The sequence below is a fragment of the Pseudozyma flocculosa genome, assembly GCF_000417875.1.
Source record: "Pseudozyma flocculosa PF-1 unplaced genomic scaffold scaffold00002, whole genome shotgun sequence".
NCBI lineage: Eukaryota > Fungi > Basidiomycota > Ustilaginomycetes > Ustilaginales > Ustilaginaceae > Pseudozyma > Pseudozyma flocculosa.
Window position 1 is genome coordinate 1,313,300 of NW_006920870.1, and position 19,585 is coordinate 1,332,884.

At 64.9% G+C, this 19,585-nt stretch overlaps 9 protein-coding genes across 9 annotated transcripts in view; 4 read left to right on the plus strand and 5 right to left on the minus strand.

Moving 5' to 3' along the window:
• Positions 1-125, plus strand: part of PFL1_01078 (uncharacterized protein) — a gene marked incomplete at both ends in the record, with an annotated part of 4,605 nt that extends 4,480 nt beyond the window's left edge. Inside the window, one exon of the mRNA XM_007878578.1 lies at positions 92-125. Coding sequence (XP_007876769.1) covers positions 92-125 — 34 coding nt within the window. The remainder of the gene's footprint in view (positions 1-91) is intronic.
• Positions 126-303: 178 nt separating this feature from the next.
• PFL1_01079 (uncharacterized protein) lies at positions 304-2,286 on the minus strand (the record flags this gene model as incomplete). Its single annotated transcript, XM_007878579.1, has 2 exons — positions 304-1,478; positions 1,575-2,286. 2 exons carry the CDS (start codon positions 2,284-2,286, stop codon positions 304-306), a joined length of 1,887 nt encoding a protein of 628 aa, XP_007876770.1.
• Positions 2,287-4,356: 2,070 nt separating this feature from the next.
• PFL1_01080 (uncharacterized protein) lies at positions 4,357-5,023 on the plus strand (the record flags this gene model as incomplete). Its single annotated transcript, XM_007878580.1, has 3 exons — positions 4,357-4,359; positions 4,503-4,870; positions 4,972-5,023. 3 exons carry the CDS (start codon positions 4,357-4,359, stop codon positions 5,021-5,023), a joined length of 423 nt encoding a protein of 140 aa, XP_007876771.1.
• Positions 5,024-5,308: 285 nt separating this feature from the next.
• Positions 5,309-6,630, minus strand: PFL1_01081 (uncharacterized protein; the record flags this gene model as incomplete). Its single annotated transcript, XM_007878581.1, has 2 exons — positions 5,309-5,541; positions 5,676-6,630. The coding sequence occupies 2 exons, from the start codon at positions 6,628-6,630 to the stop codon at positions 5,309-5,311; spliced, it is 1,188 nt and encodes a 395-aa protein (XP_007876772.1).
• Positions 6,631-7,406: 776 nt separating this feature from the next.
• Positions 7,407-8,501, minus strand: PFL1_01082 (uncharacterized protein; the record flags this gene model as incomplete). The annotated part of the gene is made up of 3 exons (XM_007878582.1): positions 7,407-7,688; positions 7,949-8,284; positions 8,403-8,501. The coding sequence occupies 3 exons, from the start codon at positions 8,499-8,501 to the stop codon at positions 7,407-7,409; spliced, it is 717 nt and encodes a 238-aa protein (XP_007876773.1).
• Positions 8,502-10,931: 2,430 nt separating this feature from the next.
• PFL1_01083 (uncharacterized protein) lies at positions 10,932-12,112 on the plus strand (the record flags this gene model as incomplete). Its single annotated transcript, XM_007878583.1, has 2 exons — positions 10,932-11,101; positions 11,239-12,112. The coding sequence occupies 2 exons, from the start codon at positions 10,932-10,934 to the stop codon at positions 12,110-12,112; spliced, it is 1,044 nt and encodes a 347-aa protein (XP_007876774.1).
• Positions 12,113-12,196: 84 nt separating this feature from the next.
• On the minus strand, positions 12,197-13,390 carry PFL1_01084 (uncharacterized protein; the record flags this gene model as incomplete). The annotated part of the gene is made up of 1 exon (XM_007878584.1): positions 12,197-13,390. One exon carries the CDS (start codon positions 13,388-13,390, stop codon positions 12,197-12,199), a length of 1,194 nt encoding a protein of 397 aa, XP_007876775.1.
• Positions 13,391-13,675: 285 nt separating this feature from the next.
• PFL1_01085 (uncharacterized protein) lies at positions 13,676-15,887 on the plus strand (the record flags this gene model as incomplete). The annotated part of the gene is made up of 2 exons (XM_007878585.1): positions 13,676-13,734; positions 13,826-15,887. The coding sequence occupies 2 exons, from the start codon at positions 13,676-13,678 to the stop codon at positions 15,885-15,887; spliced, it is 2,121 nt and encodes a 706-aa protein (XP_007876776.1).
• A 503-nt stretch (positions 15,888-16,390) lies between these two features.
• Positions 16,391-19,484, minus strand: PFL1_01086 (uncharacterized protein; the record flags this gene model as incomplete). Its single annotated transcript, XM_007878586.1, has 3 exons — positions 16,391-16,729; positions 16,840-19,362; positions 19,482-19,484. 3 exons carry the CDS (start codon positions 19,482-19,484, stop codon positions 16,391-16,393), a joined length of 2,865 nt encoding a protein of 954 aa, XP_007876777.1.
• Positions 19,485-19,585: the final 101 nt, after the last annotated feature.

Consider the following 19,585-nt stretch of genomic DNA (forward strand, 5'->3'; position numbering starts at 1 on the left):
TCTCTCGCCCGCAACTTTGCTCCGCCTCTTGTACTGCTTACCCGACGCTACGCTGCCCGCATTCCCTGCCCTGAATACCACCAGCTTGCAGGTCGTGCAACCTGCTCTTACCGGCATCCAAATGACGGTGGGCCTGACGCTCCCTCGTTTTCTCAGTTGTCGTGGTATCGCTTTCGTCTCCTATAGTCCAGGCCGGGCCACGCCGGCGTCTCCTGGCCGAGAAAGAAGCCCCGATGTATCCGTAGGTACAGCGCAATGTAGTAGTCGAGCAAGTCCCCCACGGCGGCCACGGCTGCAATCTACTTAGGCCGCCATGGCCGTCGGCGTCTCTGCCTCGTGCGCCGGCGCAGCTCGCGGCGCGAAAAAAGCGTTTCCGTTGAGCTGCTGCGGCGGTTCGCCTCTGGTCTGCTGCCCCTGTCCGTTGGCGAGGGCCGCAGCGACCTTCTCGTTCCGGTCGTTGGCCGCCGCCGCCGTCGCCGCCGCCGCCGTCGACGATGACGACGACGTCGAGAGGCCCTCGATCCCTTCGCGCACGATGCAGGCGCCAATGTGCGCCTCGGCCCTCTCGACGACTTCGAAAAACATGTCCCACAGCCGCGGGCAGTCGAGGTTTTCGAGCACCTCGACGTTCCTGCCGCCCCGCCCCCACCCGTCGTGCTCGACACGGTCGCCCCAGAAGTCGACGACCGTCGCGCCGAGGGCGAGGCCGTCGTTGCACTCGACGTCGACGCGGTAGCGCTTGGGCGCCTGCGAACTGGACCCGAACGGCAGAGCGGGTGCGGTGGTCGGGCTCGTGCCCCCCTTGGACGAGGCTTTCCGCGAGAGTTCGGGGCTGTTGGCGCGATCCGATCCGTCGCTGCTCGGCCCGCTCACCGTCGTTTTCGGCGCGGCCTCGGTTCCTGCCGGCCCCGTCGCGGCGGTGGGCGAGCCGGCGTGGAAGCCGAGGGCGTTGGGGATCTCCGCGTTTGGCTGCTGCGCGGCGTCGTGGTAGAGGTCCTTGTTGGCATGCGGGTCCGCATCAAACATCGAGTGGTTCGGGACGTCTCCGGGCGAAGGCACACGGCGGTGAAACACGGTGGGATCGATGATGTAGGCGATCGCAAGCATGTCGTGCACCGGGGGCCCTCGGCCGAAGCCGAACTCGGACGCGTAGGTCTTGGCAAAGAAGGTGAGCGTCGAGCTGAGCATCCTCTTGAGGTCGCTGGGTCCGCTCGAGGGCGAGACGCTGAGGCTCAGAGGCGCGCCTGCCGGCGAGGCCAGGGGCGACGCGTTGGTGGGGGACGAGCGGCCCGACGAGCTGAGCAGCTTCGACTGCCTTCGCGAGGAGCTGGGAGAGACGATGCGGGTCCGGAGCAGGCGATCGTGAAGTTCCGCTGTGAAGATGGCCTGGTGCGTAACATTGAGGCCGGCCATGACGACCTTGATGTCGGTGTTGAAGACGATCGAGGCGGCCTCGGGGTCATTCAGGATGTTGAACTCTGCGAGGCGTGCAGAAGGAGTTCGATGCGGAGGGTGTCTGTCAGGGGTGTGCCACGTTGGCGTCAAACGGATGAGAGACCAGGACTGGCACTCACCAGCAAGTGCGCCACGGTTGCCGCGCACGCCCGCGGCTCCTCCCATGAGGACAATCTGTGCGATGCCCTTGATCAGATGCGGGTAGCACTTGAGGAAGAGGGCGACGTTGGTCATGGGCCCGGTGACAGCCAGGTGGATCGGCGACTTTCCGCTGCTTAGCCTTTCGGTGATGATGGTCGAGAGCGTGTAGAGGAAGAGGGAAGGCTCGGGTGCATTGGTGGGGGAGCTCGTTTTCGGGTAGGAAGGGAAGAGCCAAGGCTGGCAGAGGGGCGAGCTGAGCGGAGGGAGGCCCTGAACACCGCCGAGGCCATCGGCTCCGTGGATGCCGACGTCGACCTTGACCTGCCTGACCAGGGGCGAGTCGGAGCCGCGAATGACGGGGATGTCCGGCGATGCCCTGTAGGCGGCCATGAGCTTGACAGCGTTGAGGAACGTGTCCTTACCGCCCGCGTTGCCGGCCACGGTGGATACGCCGAGCAGGTTGAGGTCGGGATGGTGGAGCGCCATCAGCAGCGCGATGGCATCGTCGTGGCCCGGGTCGCAGTCGAGCCAGACGGCCTTTGCCTTTGGCGAGACGGGATCCCGGTGGTGGGCTTGCGAATTGGCTTGCGACTGGGAGCTAGAACGCGAGTGGCCATGAGGCCCGACGAGGGTGCTGAGCCTTCGCAGCACCGATGGCTTGCCGTTGGACGAGGCCGAGTCGCGACGCATCCTGTGAGTCGGTGGGTTGGGGAAGGGCTGTCCGTCTAGCCGTATGGAGCGAGCGAGGGGACTTTGATCGTGATCCTGGCCTCGGCGGTAGCTGGAGCAGGTAGGGCTGAGTGGACCGGGACGGACGAGGGTGAGGGTGAGAGGGTGAGGAGGAGTCGGGCGACGACGAAGGTGGATGACTTCCGGAGCAGGCCAGAAGAGGTCAGCAGGTTGGTGGGGAATCGCAGCGAAGCTGCTGGTCGTCTGCGAGGTTGCAGCAGCAGCAGCATGGTCAGACCGTACGTCGACGGCAGGCTGGGCAGGTCAGTCACCCTCGCCTCGCCAGCCTGCCTGCTTCCGTCGTGGGAGCCAAGACCCTGGCTGGCTCGACCTGGGCCCGCTGTCGGCCTGCTTCCGCGCCCTCTCTCTCTCTGCCGATCCTGGACCCTCCCCTCGGCCGGGCCCGCAAGCAGCGACCGGCGGAGCTTCCGACAACGAGCAGCGGCGGGCCCTGCCTGGCTGCCTGGCTGCCTGTTCTGGCCTGCCAGCCCCCCCACTCGGCCTGCCTCGATTCCACTCGACTTGGCACGTTCCCTCGCTCTTTCTGGCTCTAGAACCTCCGACGGCATGCCCCATCGTGTTGATGACCAAAGGGATACGCTCGCCCGCGCTACACTCTGGCCGTTTCGGGAGAGGCCCTTGCTTCCCAACCTAGCCTAGCCTGGCCTTACGGTGGTCCTGGCGAGGAGCGGACACCTTGCCACGGCCTAGAATTGAGAAGAAGCAGCAGAGCGGAAGAAGCACAAGAGTCGGGACAAAAGGCGCGGCGGCGAATTTCTTCCTGGGCTGCCCCTTTGGCTGCAAGGGTGGAATGCGGCCGGGTGCGGTTGGTTCGTGGGCCAGGTTGGCGGACCGTCGTCATGCGAAAGTCGCAACCAGCAGCAGCTGCGGCCTGCCTCTTCTAGGACGCGCGAACTGGACCCCAACCACCACCTGCTCGCTCGTTCATCGCCCGGTCCCTCTCCTCGCTGTGGGTGGGCGTTGTCGGATGGCTCTGGCCGCCGATTGGGCGCAAGCTGCAGCCCTGCCTTCCCTTCGCTTCCCGGAGCGGGCCGGCCGAGAAGCTCGCGTGAATGAGCGCAAAGTCACCGTCCGGAGCATCCCGGCCTGCTCAAAGCTTGAGCGACGGGCCGCGACAAGGTCTGCCTTCGACCCTGCTGACCTGCTGCCTGGCCCAAGGTATGTGACTTCGCCCTTGGCCAAGCACACGCACGGTGGCCTGGCCTCCCGAGGCATCACCTCGCCCCCACGGCTCCCAACGTCGTCCGAGCCTGCCTCGACGTCGACCGGCGAGCAAGACGTGGGCCAGGATGCCACCCGGCTGGCCGTCACCACCTCGCTCACCGCCGCCAGCAGATCTCAGGGTCCAGACCAGCAGCCGGCGCGGCGACACCTTCCGATCTTCGGTCTCCCAAATTCAGCAGCCGGCCACGCGCGGCCAGACAAGCAAGCAAGCAAGCAGGCAAGCAAGCAACGGCGGAGGGGCGCTGCATGCAGCAGCCGGTGCCATGCCGTCATGCTTTATGCGGGGTCTGATCACCAGCGGGACCCTGACCTGCCCGCCTGGCCTCCGCCGGCCGTTTTTCTCGTCCGAGAAAATTTAGATGAGCGGTGGTTCCAGTCGCCGAATTCCGAGTAAGGCCTGGCCAAGCCAGCAGGCAGGCAAAGCCCGGGCTGCCGGCCACTCCTCGCCTGGCTCGGCCCCTGAGCCCGCCCTGAGACAGGGGGTGCGCCAGCCTCGCGCCGCCTGGCACAGGCCAGGCCCATGGGCTTGGACCTGCCCGGGCTGGCGAGGGGCGCGCGCCCGATTGAGGGCGGCGTGTGTTGGTCTCTCGTTGTGCTCGCTCACGCCGCCCCCAGCCCAAAAGTCACACCACGCCCGCACGCAGCTCCCCGCTCCCGCTCCCGGTCCACGCCACCATCAACACCATCATCACCATCGCACTGCCCGCACCCGCACCCTTCTCCTACCCCGTCCCGAAACCACCTACTCTCCGGCTCGCCCCTCGCCTCCTTAACGACCCTATAACGATGGTGAGTCGAGGCCAGGCAGACGGTCTTCTCGTCCGGTTGCCCGCATCATAATCCCACCACTGACCCTGGGCCCGACTTCCGCTTCTGTTCCCGCCTCTGCCCCGCCTTGCCTCCTTCGCTATGTCCGCCCTCTCCCACATTAGTCCGACGCCGAGTACAAGGAGGCATTTGCCCTGTTCGACAAGAAGGGAACGGGCCACGTCGCGCGCGAGTCGCTGGGCGACCTGCTGCGGGCGCTCGGCCAGAATCCGACGCAGGCCGAGGTGGCCGACCTGGCCAACGCCGCGCCCAAGGAGATCGACTTTGACTCGTTCCTCAATATCCTCCATCGCCCCAACGGCTTCAAGCCCGCGGGAACGCCCGACGAGTTCATCCGCGGCTTCCAGGTGTTTGACAAGGAGGGAAACGGATACATCGGCGCCGGAGAGCTCAGATACGTCCTCACCAGCCTCGGCGAGAAGCTGAGCGACGAAGAGGTCGACGAGCTCCTCAAGGGCGTTCAGGTCGGACCGTAAGTGCTGACCGACCCCTCTGGACGGCCGAGGCCTGTAGCCGCGCAACCTCGACTGACCCTTCTGGCCTCCCCACGGTGCCCAAACTTTGTCACTCCAGGGACGGCAACATCCACTACGAGTCGTTCGTCCGACAGATCCTCAGCCAGTAGACGGCGAGCCCAGTGTCCAGCCCCGCACGACCGGAGCTGGGCCGCCAGCCAGCCAGACAGTCAATACCAGACGCTAGCGCTCGCACCTGTGACGGGTTTCTTTATTCGCCTCCATCCTGGCCGCGGCAGGCTTGCAATCCCGACGAGCCGGCTCGCCCTCTCCGGATGACGGTCCTCGTCTGACCCTCGTTGCATGCTGTCCTGACCTCGTCCTCTGCATGTCGACGACTCGACATCACTCTGGGTTTCTTCGTCTGGCCAGCGGTTCTGGCTGCACGGCGGCGTCTACATCCTGAACCCTCTCAACCCGAACCTCCAGAATAGCAGGCCAGAGAGGATGCCGCCGACGTGGCCGGCGCCGTCGACCTGTCCGCCGGGCGTGATGGCGGCCTGGTAGAGGTCATAGGCAAAGATGCCCGAGACGCACAGCCACGCCGGTACGGGCACGACAAAGAAGAGGAGGAACGTGGCGCGCGGCTGGATGCACGCAAAGGTGCTCATGATGGCGTAGATGGAGCCTGTGCCGAGGCGAGGCCCCGGAGAGACGTTGGCGAAGGAATGGGGAGGAGGGGAGGGTCGAGGTTGGCAGACGGGTCAGCATGTCTGCGCCTCGGTCCATTGAGATTGCAGGGTCGACGGCTTCTGCACTCACCGCTGGCGCCCAGCGAGGTGCCCTTGGTGCCCCTGCCACCGCGGTTGAACCAGGGATCGGCAAAGCGGTGCCACAGGAGCGAGAACGTGGCGCTGGCGAGCCCGGCGCTCAAGTAGAGGGCGAGGAAGGTGGCGTTGCCCGCGACGAGCATGACGGGTTCCGCCATGAAGAAGAGGCTGACCATGTTGAGGAGGAAGTGGTTCGTCATCTGGTGGCTGAAGCAGCTCGTCACGAGGGTCCACCAGCGTCCTTCGGCGAGGTTGGTTTCGCCGCAGGCAAAGTTCTTCATCATGAAGAGGAGGGCGCGCGGGTCGCTGTACCGCCGCAAGGACGAGTCGGCGTACATCCACGCGAGGAAGACGAGCGCGTTGAGCGCAATGACGGCGTTGAGCAGGTACGACGAGGGCATGCGGTTGATGCGCAGGATCAGGGGCGCGAGAAAGGCCGGCGTCGACGAGCTGCGACGCGGCGGGCGGGGACTTCCGCCGTACCCGCCGCCGCCATAGCTGCTGCTGGTCGACGGTGGTGGGCGATTTCGGAATGGCGAGCCGCCCCGGCTGATGCGGTTGAGGAGGAACGAAGGGAACGTGGCGAGCCCGAGGGAGGAGAGCAAGGTCGGCTGACCTGCCGAAAGGGCCGAAGGAGACGGTTTGCCCGCGCCTGGCGCGGCACGCGAGTGCACATCCAGCATGTCCACGGCGCTACGAATGGTCGAATGACTCCTGACCGTCGCAAACCGAGGTGAAGGAGGAGCCAGCTGATGCGCGACGGCGCTGGTAGGCTTCGATGTTCGTATCGGAGCGGGACCGAGGCCTATTGAAAAGGGCCGAGCGGCGTATGCTGGCGCAGCAACCGGACCGCCGCCTCTGAGAGCGGACTTCGTTGCCGCATCGACAAAGCACCTCGCCAGTCCGCTGGGCAACGATCTTGCTGTCGGACTGAGAAGCGACGCCATCCTGATCTGACGGGGCGGCACGATGGCGAGTGTTCCGCAGCCGGGGCGATGAGATGCTGCTGCCTTCCTCGTGTCTCCAGGGATGTGTCCAGCCGAGCAGACGACACAAAAGGAGAGAGACAGGAAGAGGAAGAAGCGTTCGTCCGTCTAGCCGCGCTTGTTCGGTTTGCGGGTGTGTGGTGACTTGCGGAGATGGTGTCGGTGGTGGTTGATGGAGTAGTGGTAGGGCCCGGACCCGTCGAGACGACCCAGCCGCCTCGGGTCGGTTTTTACCTCAGCCGCGACTCGACTTTGCAGCCTCGCCCTCCACCTGGCCAGGCAGGCCTGCCACGCTGCTGGTCGTGTCGGGAGGCGTCGGCTGGCAGGCCAGAGGAAGGCGCCGTTCAGCCCAGACCGCCAACTGTCTGCCCCTCTTCGCTACCTGGGTAACAGACAGTCAGGCTTGGTATTCGTGGATGCGGCGAGAAAAGGAAAGAACGGAGAAGAGAGACGAGTAGCAACGACGGAAGAGGGCCGAGCTATCTGATAACAAAATGGTCCCTCGCGAGCAGGGCAAACCAGGGCGCGAGACAGGTGGTTGAGCGGTGGACAGGGACGAGATACGGGGGGCCGGGGTACGGGGCTGGCAGGGGCAAAGGCGGTCGAATGCGTCACGGCGCGACCAGAGTGGGCAGGCAAGGGAGCATCCCTCGTCGTCGTTACCCGCAGGGGCCGGTCACGACCAGAGACGAGGCACAGACCCCGTGCGCCCACGCCGACCGGCCTCGCCACCGTCATCAGCGACCCGGTAGATGACTGGCCAGCCGCTCGACAAAGCCCGGTTTGGGTGGCTGCTCGGTCTCGGCGGCCGGCCTGTGCGCCACGCCTGCGCCGTTGGGCCGTTCGTAGGTCTGCCTGTCGTGCAGCGTGTCCTCCTCGGCCGAGCTCCGCGGCGTCTCGTCGACCTGGGCGAGCCTGCTTCCTTCCGAGGCTCGCACCCGAGATCCGCTCCGATTCGGCGAGTCGTTGCCGTTGGCACGAGGTTCGCGCGATCGAGATCGAGAGAGGGACCGCAGCATCTGAAAAGGGGCATGGGAGGGAAGATCAAGGGGACCGTACACGTCAAAATCCAATTAAAGTCAGCCGGTGGATGATCCATGGACCTCTTCACGCCTGCGCCTGCGCCTGCGAAGAAGAGGAGCGAGCAGGGGGCAGACGTGCGCCATTCAGCGGCCATCGCAACAAGGGGACCGCCAGCCATTGCGCTCGGTCCGCCTTACGACCCGGCCTCGTCTTGCCCGCCTCGATGCTGCAGCCCCTCGATCATCGGACTACTTACGCCGCGGACGCCTCCGACCTCTGGACCAGCGGCACCGTTGCGGCCACGGCCGCGCTCGGCCTCCGAATCGGTCGATGCGATGTTGCCTGCGCCTCCTCGGCCGGTCGAGTGCGGGACCTTCTTCTCCTGCTGGCGGTAGTCTTCCTGGAGCTTCTCCTCGCGCGCCTGGGCCTCCTCTGCCCTCTTGCGGTCGAGCGGGTCGCGCGAAGGCGATCGCACGTTGCCTGCTCCACCACGTCCGCTGTGGGTGATGTGAGGTGCCTGGGCGTGAGCGGCGGTAGCGGCGGGGATCTCGTTGGCCCCGCGGTCGCGCGAGCGCGAGGGAGATCGGATGATCTGAGAGGGCGCAGGACAGAGTGTCGGTTGGTTGTCAGCGGCGGCGCTCGCGACCCGGCCAATCCGCACCCTCTCCCCAATCATCGAGTGGGGCAGTGCTGCTGCTGCTACTACTCACGTTGCCTGCGCCGCCTCGTCCCGTGGCGATAAAGGGGTCGCGACCTCGCTCGTCGCCGGTGTTCTCCCGCTGCGAGTGGTGTCCGAAGCCAAGCGGCATGGCGAACGACGAATCGAGCGACGAGGTTTCAAATCAGCCTTGCAGTGGCGGTGCCGTAGCACGAGAGTTGTCGGAGCAGTTCCGAGTCGGGCTGAATGGCAAGGTGCTGGCTAGCGGATGAGCCGGTCTGCGTCGGTGGCGGTCCCGGCTTGGTGAGGAATGTCGGTCGGGAAGCTGATGGTGTTGGGATCAGAGTGGCGAGAGATGACCAGGCAGAAATAGTGGTGGTGGTTGACAGAAAAGATCGACCGTTGAATGGTGGGCTGATGATGATGGCGCAGTAGTTAGTGGGGGTGCGATGGCGGCGAGCGAAGTTAGGCTTGGCGACCAGCTGCGACGGGGTGGAGAGTCGAAGATAAGGCTCTCAGGCGGCAGGTCAAAGGCGGGCGAGGAAGCACGAGCTCGGCAGCGGGGAGCTGTCCACGCCAAGCAACCCCCCCAAGCAGAATTACGAGGTCTCGCGCCTCTTCCTCGTGCTTGTTGCTGGCTGGCCCAGCCGGCCTTGCCCTCAGCCTGCCTGCCTGCCTGCCCCTCTGGCCAGGCCATGCGCTCTTCCCTGCCGGCCCGCCCCCTGTGCCTCTATCTGTTTCTGAACAGCGAGCGGTGCCAAGACCGCTTCTGAAGTCGAGCGGCTCGGTCCCTGCTCGACAGGCTGGTCCTAGTCGGCATGCTGCTTGTGGGGCGTGCCGCCAGATCGACCCCACAAACTGAACTCGTCCAGAGAGAGTCTTAGTGGGTCGATCGCGCAGGTCGCCCCGCGCTCAGGACGCTGGCTGCAGTCAACCTCGGCCTGGCGAAGATGAAGTGCAGCAGGCGGGTCGGTGGACGTGCGAGCGTCCACCACAAATCGGCTGGCTGGCAGGCTCCTCGCCTTCATGGCAACCCCCTCCGTGTCGTTCCGGACCAACAGGGCGGAGCACGCCGACGCCGTCGTGCGTACCATTCCCTCGACCCGCTCAGATCACGCTCTATCTGTGCGCAGCCGGCGCTATCCGCCTCTCAGATCCATGCTGCTGTCCCGAGATGGTGCCTGAGAAGCGATTCAAGCAGCGACCGTAGACACGAGGTCGCTGGCGCTGGCTCGGTTGGTCCAGCGGAGCATGCTGGTTACTGTGGCGTCAGGTCCTTGGCCTGGCCCTGCCCGGGTAGCGAGATCGAATGGCCGCCATGATCAGCTGGATATCTCGAAGCAGCGTGCATGCTGAGGCAGAGTAGGATGATGGCGAGCGGGGGGGCGAAAGGTCGCAGCTGGTCGTGAACAGGCCTCGATGCCGTAGGGTACCACCGTATCTCGAACGGCCTGCCCCGCTGTCTGGACTTTCCCGCCTCTCGCCTGCGACGTCGGGCCATGCCGAAAGATAAGAGATAAGGGGAGCTAGAGATGGCCGTCCCCGCGCCTCTGCCCCTCGTCGCGGGCGCAGCAGCTGGCGCCCATGCCATCCGAGCCGCCCCCGCCTGTCCCCCCTCCGCACCGGCCTCTCTTCTATCTGCCACGACCGACCCAGTCTGCTCTTATCGGGCGTCGTTCGCGTCCCATGGCAAAGGGCGAAGACATCGACTTTTGCTATCTCGAGCGAATCACACGCCGCACATCGCCAAGCCCGTCGTTGATAAGGCTCGCCGTTGCCGTCGTTGTCGTCGTCATGGCGACGATTGTTACGATGCCGGGCGCTTCTCTGGCGACAACTACCATCGCTGAGCTTGCCAGGTCCTCTCGGGAGAGTCGGAGCGTCGCTGTCATCGCAGTTCAACGCAGCCTTAAAACAAGCAGATGAAGCGACTCTACTCTCACCACGTGAGCCATGTCAGGCCTTGGCAGACCGTCGACCGCGATTCAAGCCATTGCAGACGAAGATCGACCGGGCCGAACAGGGCTCGCAGCCGACAGACAAGCTTACAAGGCGTCCGAGAGAAGCCGAGGCAGCGTCGCGGCCGTCGTTGGGCCGTCACAGCACGGGCACAACAGGGTCGTCGTCTGTGAGCGAAGCAGTTCATGGCTCGGCATACGGTCTGTTCTCTGTGGCATGGAGTCGACGCGATATCATCAAGAGGGCAGGAAAGAGACGAGGGAAGGGGAGGGCAGGGAGGGCAGGGAGGGAGCGAGGGGTCAAGGTGGAAGGAGGCGGCCGCCTGCCGTCCTCCTACTCGGCGGGGCGCGGCCTTCGGAACCGACGACTCCACTTTTCCGCCGACGAGATTTTTGGACTGGCGAGAAGGGTCGGGCCTTTGGTGGCCCTGGTTGCCAGCCTCCTCGCCCTCTCCGCCCAACCTCGTTGCCCTCCCGCATCATCGTCCTCTCCAGCCGAATCCCGCCGCACCGACCACACGATCTCGACAGACGTTTGAGCCCTCATCCTCCCACGCCGCTGTCCAGCTGCTCTCGCATCGTCCTTCATTCTCCGGCACGACCTCGAATAGAACGACGACAAGATGCCGCCCGGTCAGCTGCTCGAACCGTCGTTGACCGAGTCGACGTTCGTCGCGGCCGCACTAGCCAGCGGCCTCCGCACCGATGGCAGGTCCTTCAACCAGTCGCGCGACATCTCGATCAAGTTTGGCGAGGAACTTGGCAGCTGTTCGGTTGCCATCCAGGGGACAAGGTGAGTTGCAGCACCAGATCAGCGGCACCGATGGCAGACCCGCCGCCGTCCATCTCTCTCGCTCTCTCTGTTTGAAGAGCTGCGCATGGGACCTGAAGCGGGCTGACACTGTATCCATCCTTTCCATTCTGCCACAGAGTCCAGACGTCGGTTCGAGCCACGCTAGTGCCGCCGCGGTCAGACCGGCCATACGAGGGCTTCCTACAACTGACCACGGACATCTCACCAATGGCGGGCACCGAGTACGACACGTCGGGCGGCGCCACATCGTCGGCGCGCAACCGCGAGATCCTCTTTGACCGCCTTCTCGAAAAGGCCATCCGGCGCACCGAGGCGCTGGACCGCGAGTCGCTCTGCGTGATAGCGGGCGAGCAGGTCTTCCAGATCCACCTCACCATCCACCTCCTGTCCGACTGCGGCGCCGCGCTCGACGCCGCCGTGCTCTGCTCCATGCTCTCGCTACGCCACTTCCGTCGGCCGGATTTCACCATCGAGGACGGCAAGGTCACGCTGTACGGCGAGGACGAGAGGGTCGGCGTCCCCCTCGCCATCCACCACACGCCGCTCTGCGTGAGCTTCGCCATCTTTGAGATCCAGAGTCAGGAGGCAAAGATGGACGAGCACTACGACGACGATGACGTGAGGCGGGAAGAGGAGAGGGACGAGGAGGAGCAGGACGCCCTTGCGCCGTCCCGGGACGAGGCCGACGACCCCACTTCCCGGCCCAAGCCCTCGTCGAATGCAGCGACGATAGCGGCGAGCGCCGACAGGACGGTGGCGCTCTTGGATCCGAGCCAGCTCGAGGAGACGCTGTGCGATAGCAAGCTCGTCCTCGTCCTCAACGCCCAGCGCGAAATCTGCGTGCTGGATAAGGCCGGCGGTGCTCCGCTCGACGCCGACAAGCTGCTGGAGACCCTCAAGGCCGGCCTGCTCAGGGTCAAGGAGCTCAGCGAGAGGGTAGAGGCGGAGCTCAAGAGGGATCGGGAGGTCAGGATTGTAGAGGTCGTCTAGCGCGGGGCGAATGCAAGCACACGAGTCACCAGATTTCACATTGCCATCGCACATCGATGATGGTGATCCAGGGATCGCGGCACATCACGAGCGGCCCTCGTCAAGCCAGTCGACCGGCATGATGCCTCCAACAGCTCGAGTCGCCTCGTCGAGGAGGAGCGTGTTGAGCACGGCAGCGAGCCTCACGCCGGCCTTTGCCAGCTGGCGCTGGATGACCTTGTCAGCGTCGATGCGCCCCAGGTACTCGGGCGTGTCGAGCTCAGGCAGCGGTAGGCGCGGCGGAGGCGGCGACGGCGGATGCTCCGGCACGCCGCCTTCGAGATCGTCAGACGGCGGTTCCCACTCTGGCACCGGGTGGGCAAATGCGTACTCGCACACGAGCGGGTGCATCGGCTTGGTCCAGTAGTAGGGGCAGATGGGCAGGTCGGTGTCATCGACGGCCGATGGGTCCTGGTCGTTGAAGACCGATTGGCCGGTCTGCTGGACGACGAGGCCTCTGCCGGCTTCGGTGCCGCAGCTGGGCCACTCTGGCGCTTCATTGGTGAACCAGCCGAGCGGCTCTTGGCCCTTGATGGCGGGCTGCCCGAGACCTTCCTTGAGGATCCAGCGGATATAGGGGTCGTAGACGTCGCCGCGGAGGCCGCTCTCGATGCGCGGCGAAGGGAGCCTGGACGTGTAGTTTGCCAGTTGGCGAACCTGCTTGTTGAGGAGAAGGCCGTCCCAGACCGAGTGGAGCTTGCTCTTTCTGCCCTCGAAATGGACCCAGATGTCGTTGCCGCCCCTGGCGCGGCCGGTGAGATGGAGCGGCTGGTGAGCATCTCCGAAGAAGTGGACGAGGAAGCGGAGGGCGAGGTCGCGCTCGTAGCCGGTCTCGGTGGTGAGGCGCTGAGTGTAATTGACCATGGCGTGAAGGATGTTGTCGTCCGAGGTCCAGCCGGCCTCGCCATAGGTGCAGTGCTGCGGCGGGTGGTCGTCGGTAGGGTTGACATAGTGCAGCTTGGAACTCCAGGGGAGGCGGAAGCGCACGTTGTCGGGCCATCCCGCCAGCACTGCGAGGTGGCAGTGCGTGTTGGGACGCCCCTGCGGGGAGGAGGGCCAGATGGAAGGGTACTGGGTGAAGTTGGGGAGGATGGAGCAGAGGTGCTGGCGTACGAGCGGGTGGAGCTGCGTCTGTGCGATGGTGGCTACGATCTGGTGGCCTGCGAGTCCCCAGCTGCGGACTGCAGAGAGGTGGCAGAGGAGCACGACGAGTGCAGTGTGGAGCGCGAGCAGACGCATGTCGAGCGTGAGTAGTGCGTGCAGCGAGTGCCTGAGTGTCGGATTGGCGAGGGGATGGTGGTGGCAGTTGCGGTGGCGGCGGGGTCAGTTGGCCAACGAGGGGCCGCCAGGGGATTGAGGCAGGGTGCAAAATGCAGGGTCCAACGCGGCGCCTGGGCCCGGCCCAGCTTGCTTGACTGCCTGCCTCGCACGGTGCACGCAGCCAGCCACGCATGGTCAGGCCCCCAACCCCTCACCAGCCAAGCCTGCACCCCTCTCCTTTCTTCGGCACCACCACCTACCGCCATGCTGCAGCTCGTCGGATCTCTTTCACCGTCAGCGCGAACCAGACCAGACAAGGCCATGTGAGCGTATAAGACTGCTGCACGGCAGCGTGCCGCCCTCTATGGGCTGCCACCATCATCCTATCATGCCCGCCAACGAGCCAACCTCCAGAGGACAGCCGGCCCCACAGCCGACCAAGAGGCACATCTCCCGTTCGAGCATCGACTGCAACACCCTCTTCCAGCCTCCAAAGGACATCGACCAGCTCAACGACTTCCTGCGCAGCTCGAAATCGCATCCGGATCAATCCCTGGCAGAGCTCGTCCTCGAATGCACAGGGATATGTCAACGCACCTGGAACGCCTTCGCCGACATCCTTGCCGACGTTGCCCGAGCGCAGGTCGCACTCGACGCCCAAGCATCTCCCTCGCCGCTCTCGTCGTCGTCGCCAGGCTCGTCGCACGTCGAAAGGCTCTGGCAGAGAGCGCGCCACGTTGCCGCCATCTCTTCCCGCGTCTCACCACCTTCGCCCAACGTCGTGCCAGACTTCAGCGAGCTGCGCTACCTTGCTCTTGGGCAATGCCTCCTTGACGACTCCTGCCTCGCCAGCCTGGCTCGCTTCGTCGACCGATGCTACAGCCTGCGCACACTCGAGCTGCGCCGTAACCGACTCGGCCAAGACCCCGTCGCCTTTGGCGCATTCGCACGCGCCGTCGGCCTTTCGGCCATCTGCGAGCTCGACCTCAGCCTCAACTTCCTCCGACCCAAGAGCTTCCACAACCTTCTCGATGGTCTCCAGCAAGATGGTAGCTGCCTCGAGAAGCTCAATCTCACCGCCACGCTGCACGTGCCTAACGCCACCGAACACCTGCGCCTCACTGCCTGGGGCACCGAGGCGGAAGAGGTGGCACTCGCACGTCACATCGCCGACTTCCTCTCTCCCGAATCGAAATGCCGGCGTCTGTGCTTCTTTGACCTGTCCATCAATCACTTCGGCCTCGAGGGGTGTCGGATCATCCTCGCAGCCCTGTTCGGGAGCATCTGGACGTTGCGGGACTGTCTTCCGCTTGAGTCTCTCGAGCGTCTCGCAGAGGCAGAGAGCCAGCACGACTGGGACGGGATCATCCCTCGCAGTCAGAAGAGGCCGCACTGCGCCATCGGCTGGGCATCCTTCAGCCTGCACGACAGCGATCGGCTGTTTTCCGAAGCTGCGACACGGCCACGGCAAGCCGGCGAGGGGTCCCTCCGGGCCTTCTTGAAGGCGGCGCCCGCCGAGACCAAGTCACTCGTCCTCGGCTTCCTCGAAAGGCGCATCTCTGATCGCAAGAGAAGAAGGAGCCGCATCGCTGCGAACCTCGGCGGCCCTCCACCTACAACCGAAACGTTAGAGGGCGACCCGACCCTCGGCGAAGCTGCGACCCGGGAACATCACGAGGACGACAACGAAGATGATGATGACGCCGCGCCGTACGCTCGCCAGGCAATCGCTTCAGCCGGAGGAGACCCGGAATCGTGGGAGGAAGAGTATCAACGCGCCGTCGCCATGGATTCAGGCGTACACCTAGTCAGCCTGGAGGATCTACGCTACTCTGGCCGCGATGGCTGTCGAATGCCGCACGACTTCAAGTTGCATCACGAGGCGAACCGGGTTCGAGCGGCCGCACTAGCCGTCTTGCGGGCCGTCCGGACCCTCGGTTGCTGCGCGAGGCGTGGCGAGCACGATGCGACTTCGACGGCATTGGCGCGTTTCTGGGAGCTGCCGCCCGAGATGAAGATCTGGATCCTTCGACACCTCGACACGGACATGGTCTTGAGCGAGCGACAGTTCAGCCACGTCGTCAGCTACGCCCAGGAACGGAGCACGATCGGATACGGCGCCCTCGACTACGATTGGAGCAGGATCCTCGTCCACTCTCCCTTGGCACCGCCATTGTCATCGTCCTCGCACGACTGCAAGACGGCGGCGGTACGGGTACGACGGCAGCGCGGCGACCTGCCCATCGCACCGTGGTCGTGGTCCGACTGCTTCCGCTACCGCTGCAAACCCATCGACTGGCCCGTGCACCACCTCGATTCCTGCTCCGGCCCGTTTGCCCGGATCACTCCGGACCAGCTCGCCTTCCTGTATTCGACCTGCACCGACCGTCCCGACCCGCAAGCGGCACGGAGGGTCGATGCTAGACCGGTCACCCACGCCGATGTCGATGCGGCCAGGGCGAGACGGTCTCGCTGAACGATCGCACGGCCCTCTCTAGGCTCAATGCATCGTCATCTGTTTCCAGAAGTCTGCTGCAAGGAAGAAAGAGTAGGCAAAAAGAGGAGAAACTGCAGCACCCCGGATTCCCGCGCGGTCCCCCACCGCAGTACTGACGGAGCGACACCATGCTTAATTGCACAGATCGGACGGGATGTGGTGCTTTCATGGTTCTGTGGCCGCAGATGTTGACCCTTTTCTGTAGCAATTTCAAGAGGAAAAGAAAGTGGATGGTCGGGAGAAAGTGGATGGTCGGGATGAATAGTCGAGTCGATGTGGCGCGCCCATATATTTTTTTCCGCCGCCCGCGCCGTCGTCGACGTCGAGGAGTTCACTAGGGTGTCCTCTGGCTCCCTCCTTTGGCAAAATAGATCGAGCATTCGGAAAAAAATGGGACCCGAGACGTGACGAGATACAAATACAAGATTCCTAACGATCCCTGGGTGACGCTACCGAGAGAGACAGCACGGCTCCCGGCGCGTTCAAAGCTCCTCCATGGCCCCCGGCGCCCTGCGGTTCCCGCCGCCCCTGCCGAAGCGCTTGGTGATGGAGCGCTCGGCGGCATTGTAGGTGTACCCGTTGGCCGAAAAGAGCTTGGAGGCGAGGAACGGACGGACGTCGTACACCTCGACCTCCTTGGCGCGTGTTTCGAGCTCAGAGACGGGCACCGTGATGACCATCTCGTCGTCTTCGCCCCCAGTGGTGCGGCGGCGTTGCGAGCCGAGCTGCGCATAGCGCATGCGGTCCTTGACGATGCCGCCGATGAGGAACGAGAGCAGCTCGTCGTGGTCCCGCGCCTGGTGGAGGTACTTGCGGAAGCCCTGCAGTCGGTCGCAAAGGGGGATAGGCGGCAACGAGACCCGAGCGATACGTCAGCACTCACGCGCCAACAGCAGTCTGCCGCCCCCTGATCGTCTGGTCGGTTACTCACCCTCTCGAGCGTCTTCTTGACGCTCATCTTCTGCGCGCTGACAAAGCTCTCGACAGTGGCGCGGATGGCGACGTCGATGTCGTCGCTGCGCACAAACTCGCGCAGGTGCATCTTGGCGCTGGCCTCGGCCATGCGGATCATGCTCTCGAGGTGTCGGACCGTGATGGGGTACGAGCCCGTGCTGAGCGACTCACGGCGCAGGTCGGCGTACAGCCTCGACAGCCGGTCCTGGTCGAGCGCGTTGAGGCGCGGCCGGACGTGGTCGCGGGCGTACATGATGTACTTCTTGAGCATCTCCTGCGGGATAATGTCGGCGTCGAGCGAGGTGCCCACGAGCTGCTCCTCGGTCTCCTCCTCGAACTTGGGGTGGGAGCGCAGGTGGGAGCCGACGACGAAGCGCGCCAGCATCTCGTCCTTGACCGGGTCGACCGTGTCCTTGACGACGCAGAGGACGTCGAAGCGCGACAGGATGGGCTCGGTCAGCTCGACGTTCTGGCTAAAGGGGATCGTCGGGTTGTAGCGCCCGCGGATCGGGTTGGCGGCGGCGAGGATGGCGCAGCGGGCCTGGAGCGTCGTGACGATGCCCGCCTTGGAGATCGAGATGGATTGCTGCTCCATGGCCTCGTGGATCGAGGTGCGGTCGGCATCGTTCATCTTGTCAAACTCGTCAATGAGGCAGACGCCCTTGTCGGCCAGCACCAGCGCGCCTCCCTCGAGCGTCCACTCGCGCGTCACGGGGTCCTTGCGCACGCTCGCCGTCAGACCGACAGCCGAGGCGCCCTGACCCGTGGTAAAGACGGCGCGGCTGGCCGTCTTCTCGACGTACTTGAGGAACTGCGACTTGGCGGTACCCGGATCGCCGAGCATCAGCACGTTGATGTCGCCGCGGATGCGATGCTTGCCGCCGATGTCCTTGGGCACGCCTCCAAAGAGGCTGAGTGCGAGGGCCGTCTTGATGTCCTCGTGACCGTAGATGCTGGGCGCGATGCTCTTGACGATGCGCTTGCCGATGCGGTCGTCCTTGGCGAGCATCTTGATGGCCCGCTCGTCCTCCTCGGTCAGGCGGAAGGCCGCGTAGGCGTCGTCGCGGCGGGCGATGTGGTTGGCCTCGAGCACCGTGGCAAAGACGGGGAAGCCGTTCTTGGTGTTGAGCGAGGCGTCAAAGTTGTTGCGGTAGACGCCCGTGATCTCGACTTCCTCGCCCGGCTTGGCCGAGTCGATGAGGTCCCACAGCAGGATGACTTCGCGATGGCGGGGCAGGCGTCCCGGCGGAACGCTGCCGGGCGACTCCTGGAGCGTCATCTTCTGGTAGTTGCGGTAGACGGTCTGCTCCGAGTTGACGCGGAAGGGCCCGCGCTTCTGACAATTGGAGCAGTAGCTCACCTTGACCTCCTGGTTGGCGTCCTGCCAGAATGGGCCCAGCACCTCGCCGCAGCTGAGGCAGTCGAACTTGACGTACTTGAGCTGCGGGAAGACGCCGGTGCGGCGGGTCACGACGCCGCTGACGCGGACGAGCGAATTGAGATGGCCCTGGCGGAGGTCGCGCAGCGTCGACGACGTGGGCAGGTCCGAGATGCGGACGTGAACCTCGGGGTGGATGCGGTCGTAGGAGGGGTAGTAGAGCATGATGACGTCGAAGGCGACCTCGTCAAAGATGGGCAGCATGCTGGCGGGCGAGTTGGCGAGGAAGTAGGCCAGGATCGCCTTGGAGTCGACGAGGTGCAGGAACGATACCTCGAGCGACTCGGCGTTGGTCTCTCCGAGCGTCTTGATGCGCTGGCCGTAGACGCTGATGCCCTGCTCGTCGACGTAGGTGACGAGGAAGTTGCGGAACTCGCGGATGATGGTCCTGCGCACGTTTTCCGTGGCCACCCAGCTGGCGATGCTGTCGGTCTTGACGTCGCCCAGCTGCTCGAGGGGGAGGTCGTCGGCCAGGGCGGCAGCACCGCCCTGCGGCTCGTCGTAGTGCCTCCTGCGCCGTCTCCCGATGATGGCGGCGCCATCGTCGCTCTCGTCGTCGCTCTGGAGGAACTCGGGGGCCCGGGACCGCTGGCCGCGGCTGACAGCCTCCATGCGGTCGCGGCGGCTCATCTTGAGCTCGGCGAGCCTCCGTGCGTTCATGTCGATGTCGTCGACGACGTCGTCGTCGATGTCGAGGGTGGTGTCGTAGCGGTCCAGCGCGGTGTTTTCGGCGTAGTCTGCGTCCATGTTGTCGCCAAACAGGTCCTCGCCCTCGTCGTCCGAGTCCGGATGCGCCTGGAAGTCGTCTCCGAGCTCGCGAGCTTCCTGCTCCTCGTCGACGACGCTCTCGGCCTCTGCTTCGCCATCTGTGAAGTCGGAAAAGGCGCCGCCGGGAGGGCTCGAGGGAGGCAGCGAGGAAGGTGGCGGCGAGGAGCGTGCGGATGTGAGAGCGTTCGAGGGACCTGCCATGGGCGACGAGGCGTTGAAGGGGTCATCGTCGGAGAGGAGGCGGCTCCCGGATTGTGACCGCCTGCGCTTGCGGATCTGGTCCTGTCGGTTGGACTGCATAGAGGCAGGCAGCGGAAGAAGAGAGCGGAGCAGAGAAGAGAGGAAGAGGAAGAGGACGGTGACGGTCAGCGCGGCGTCGCTCGAGAGCATGCTTCTTTGGCTGGCAAACTCACCATTGCGGCTGTGTGTCTGGACGGACAGTGTCCGTTGGTGTCCTCTGAAGGCGGCGAGGGTACGTAGGGACGGCCGCTGTTCCGTCGTGTCTAGAGGAGTGGCG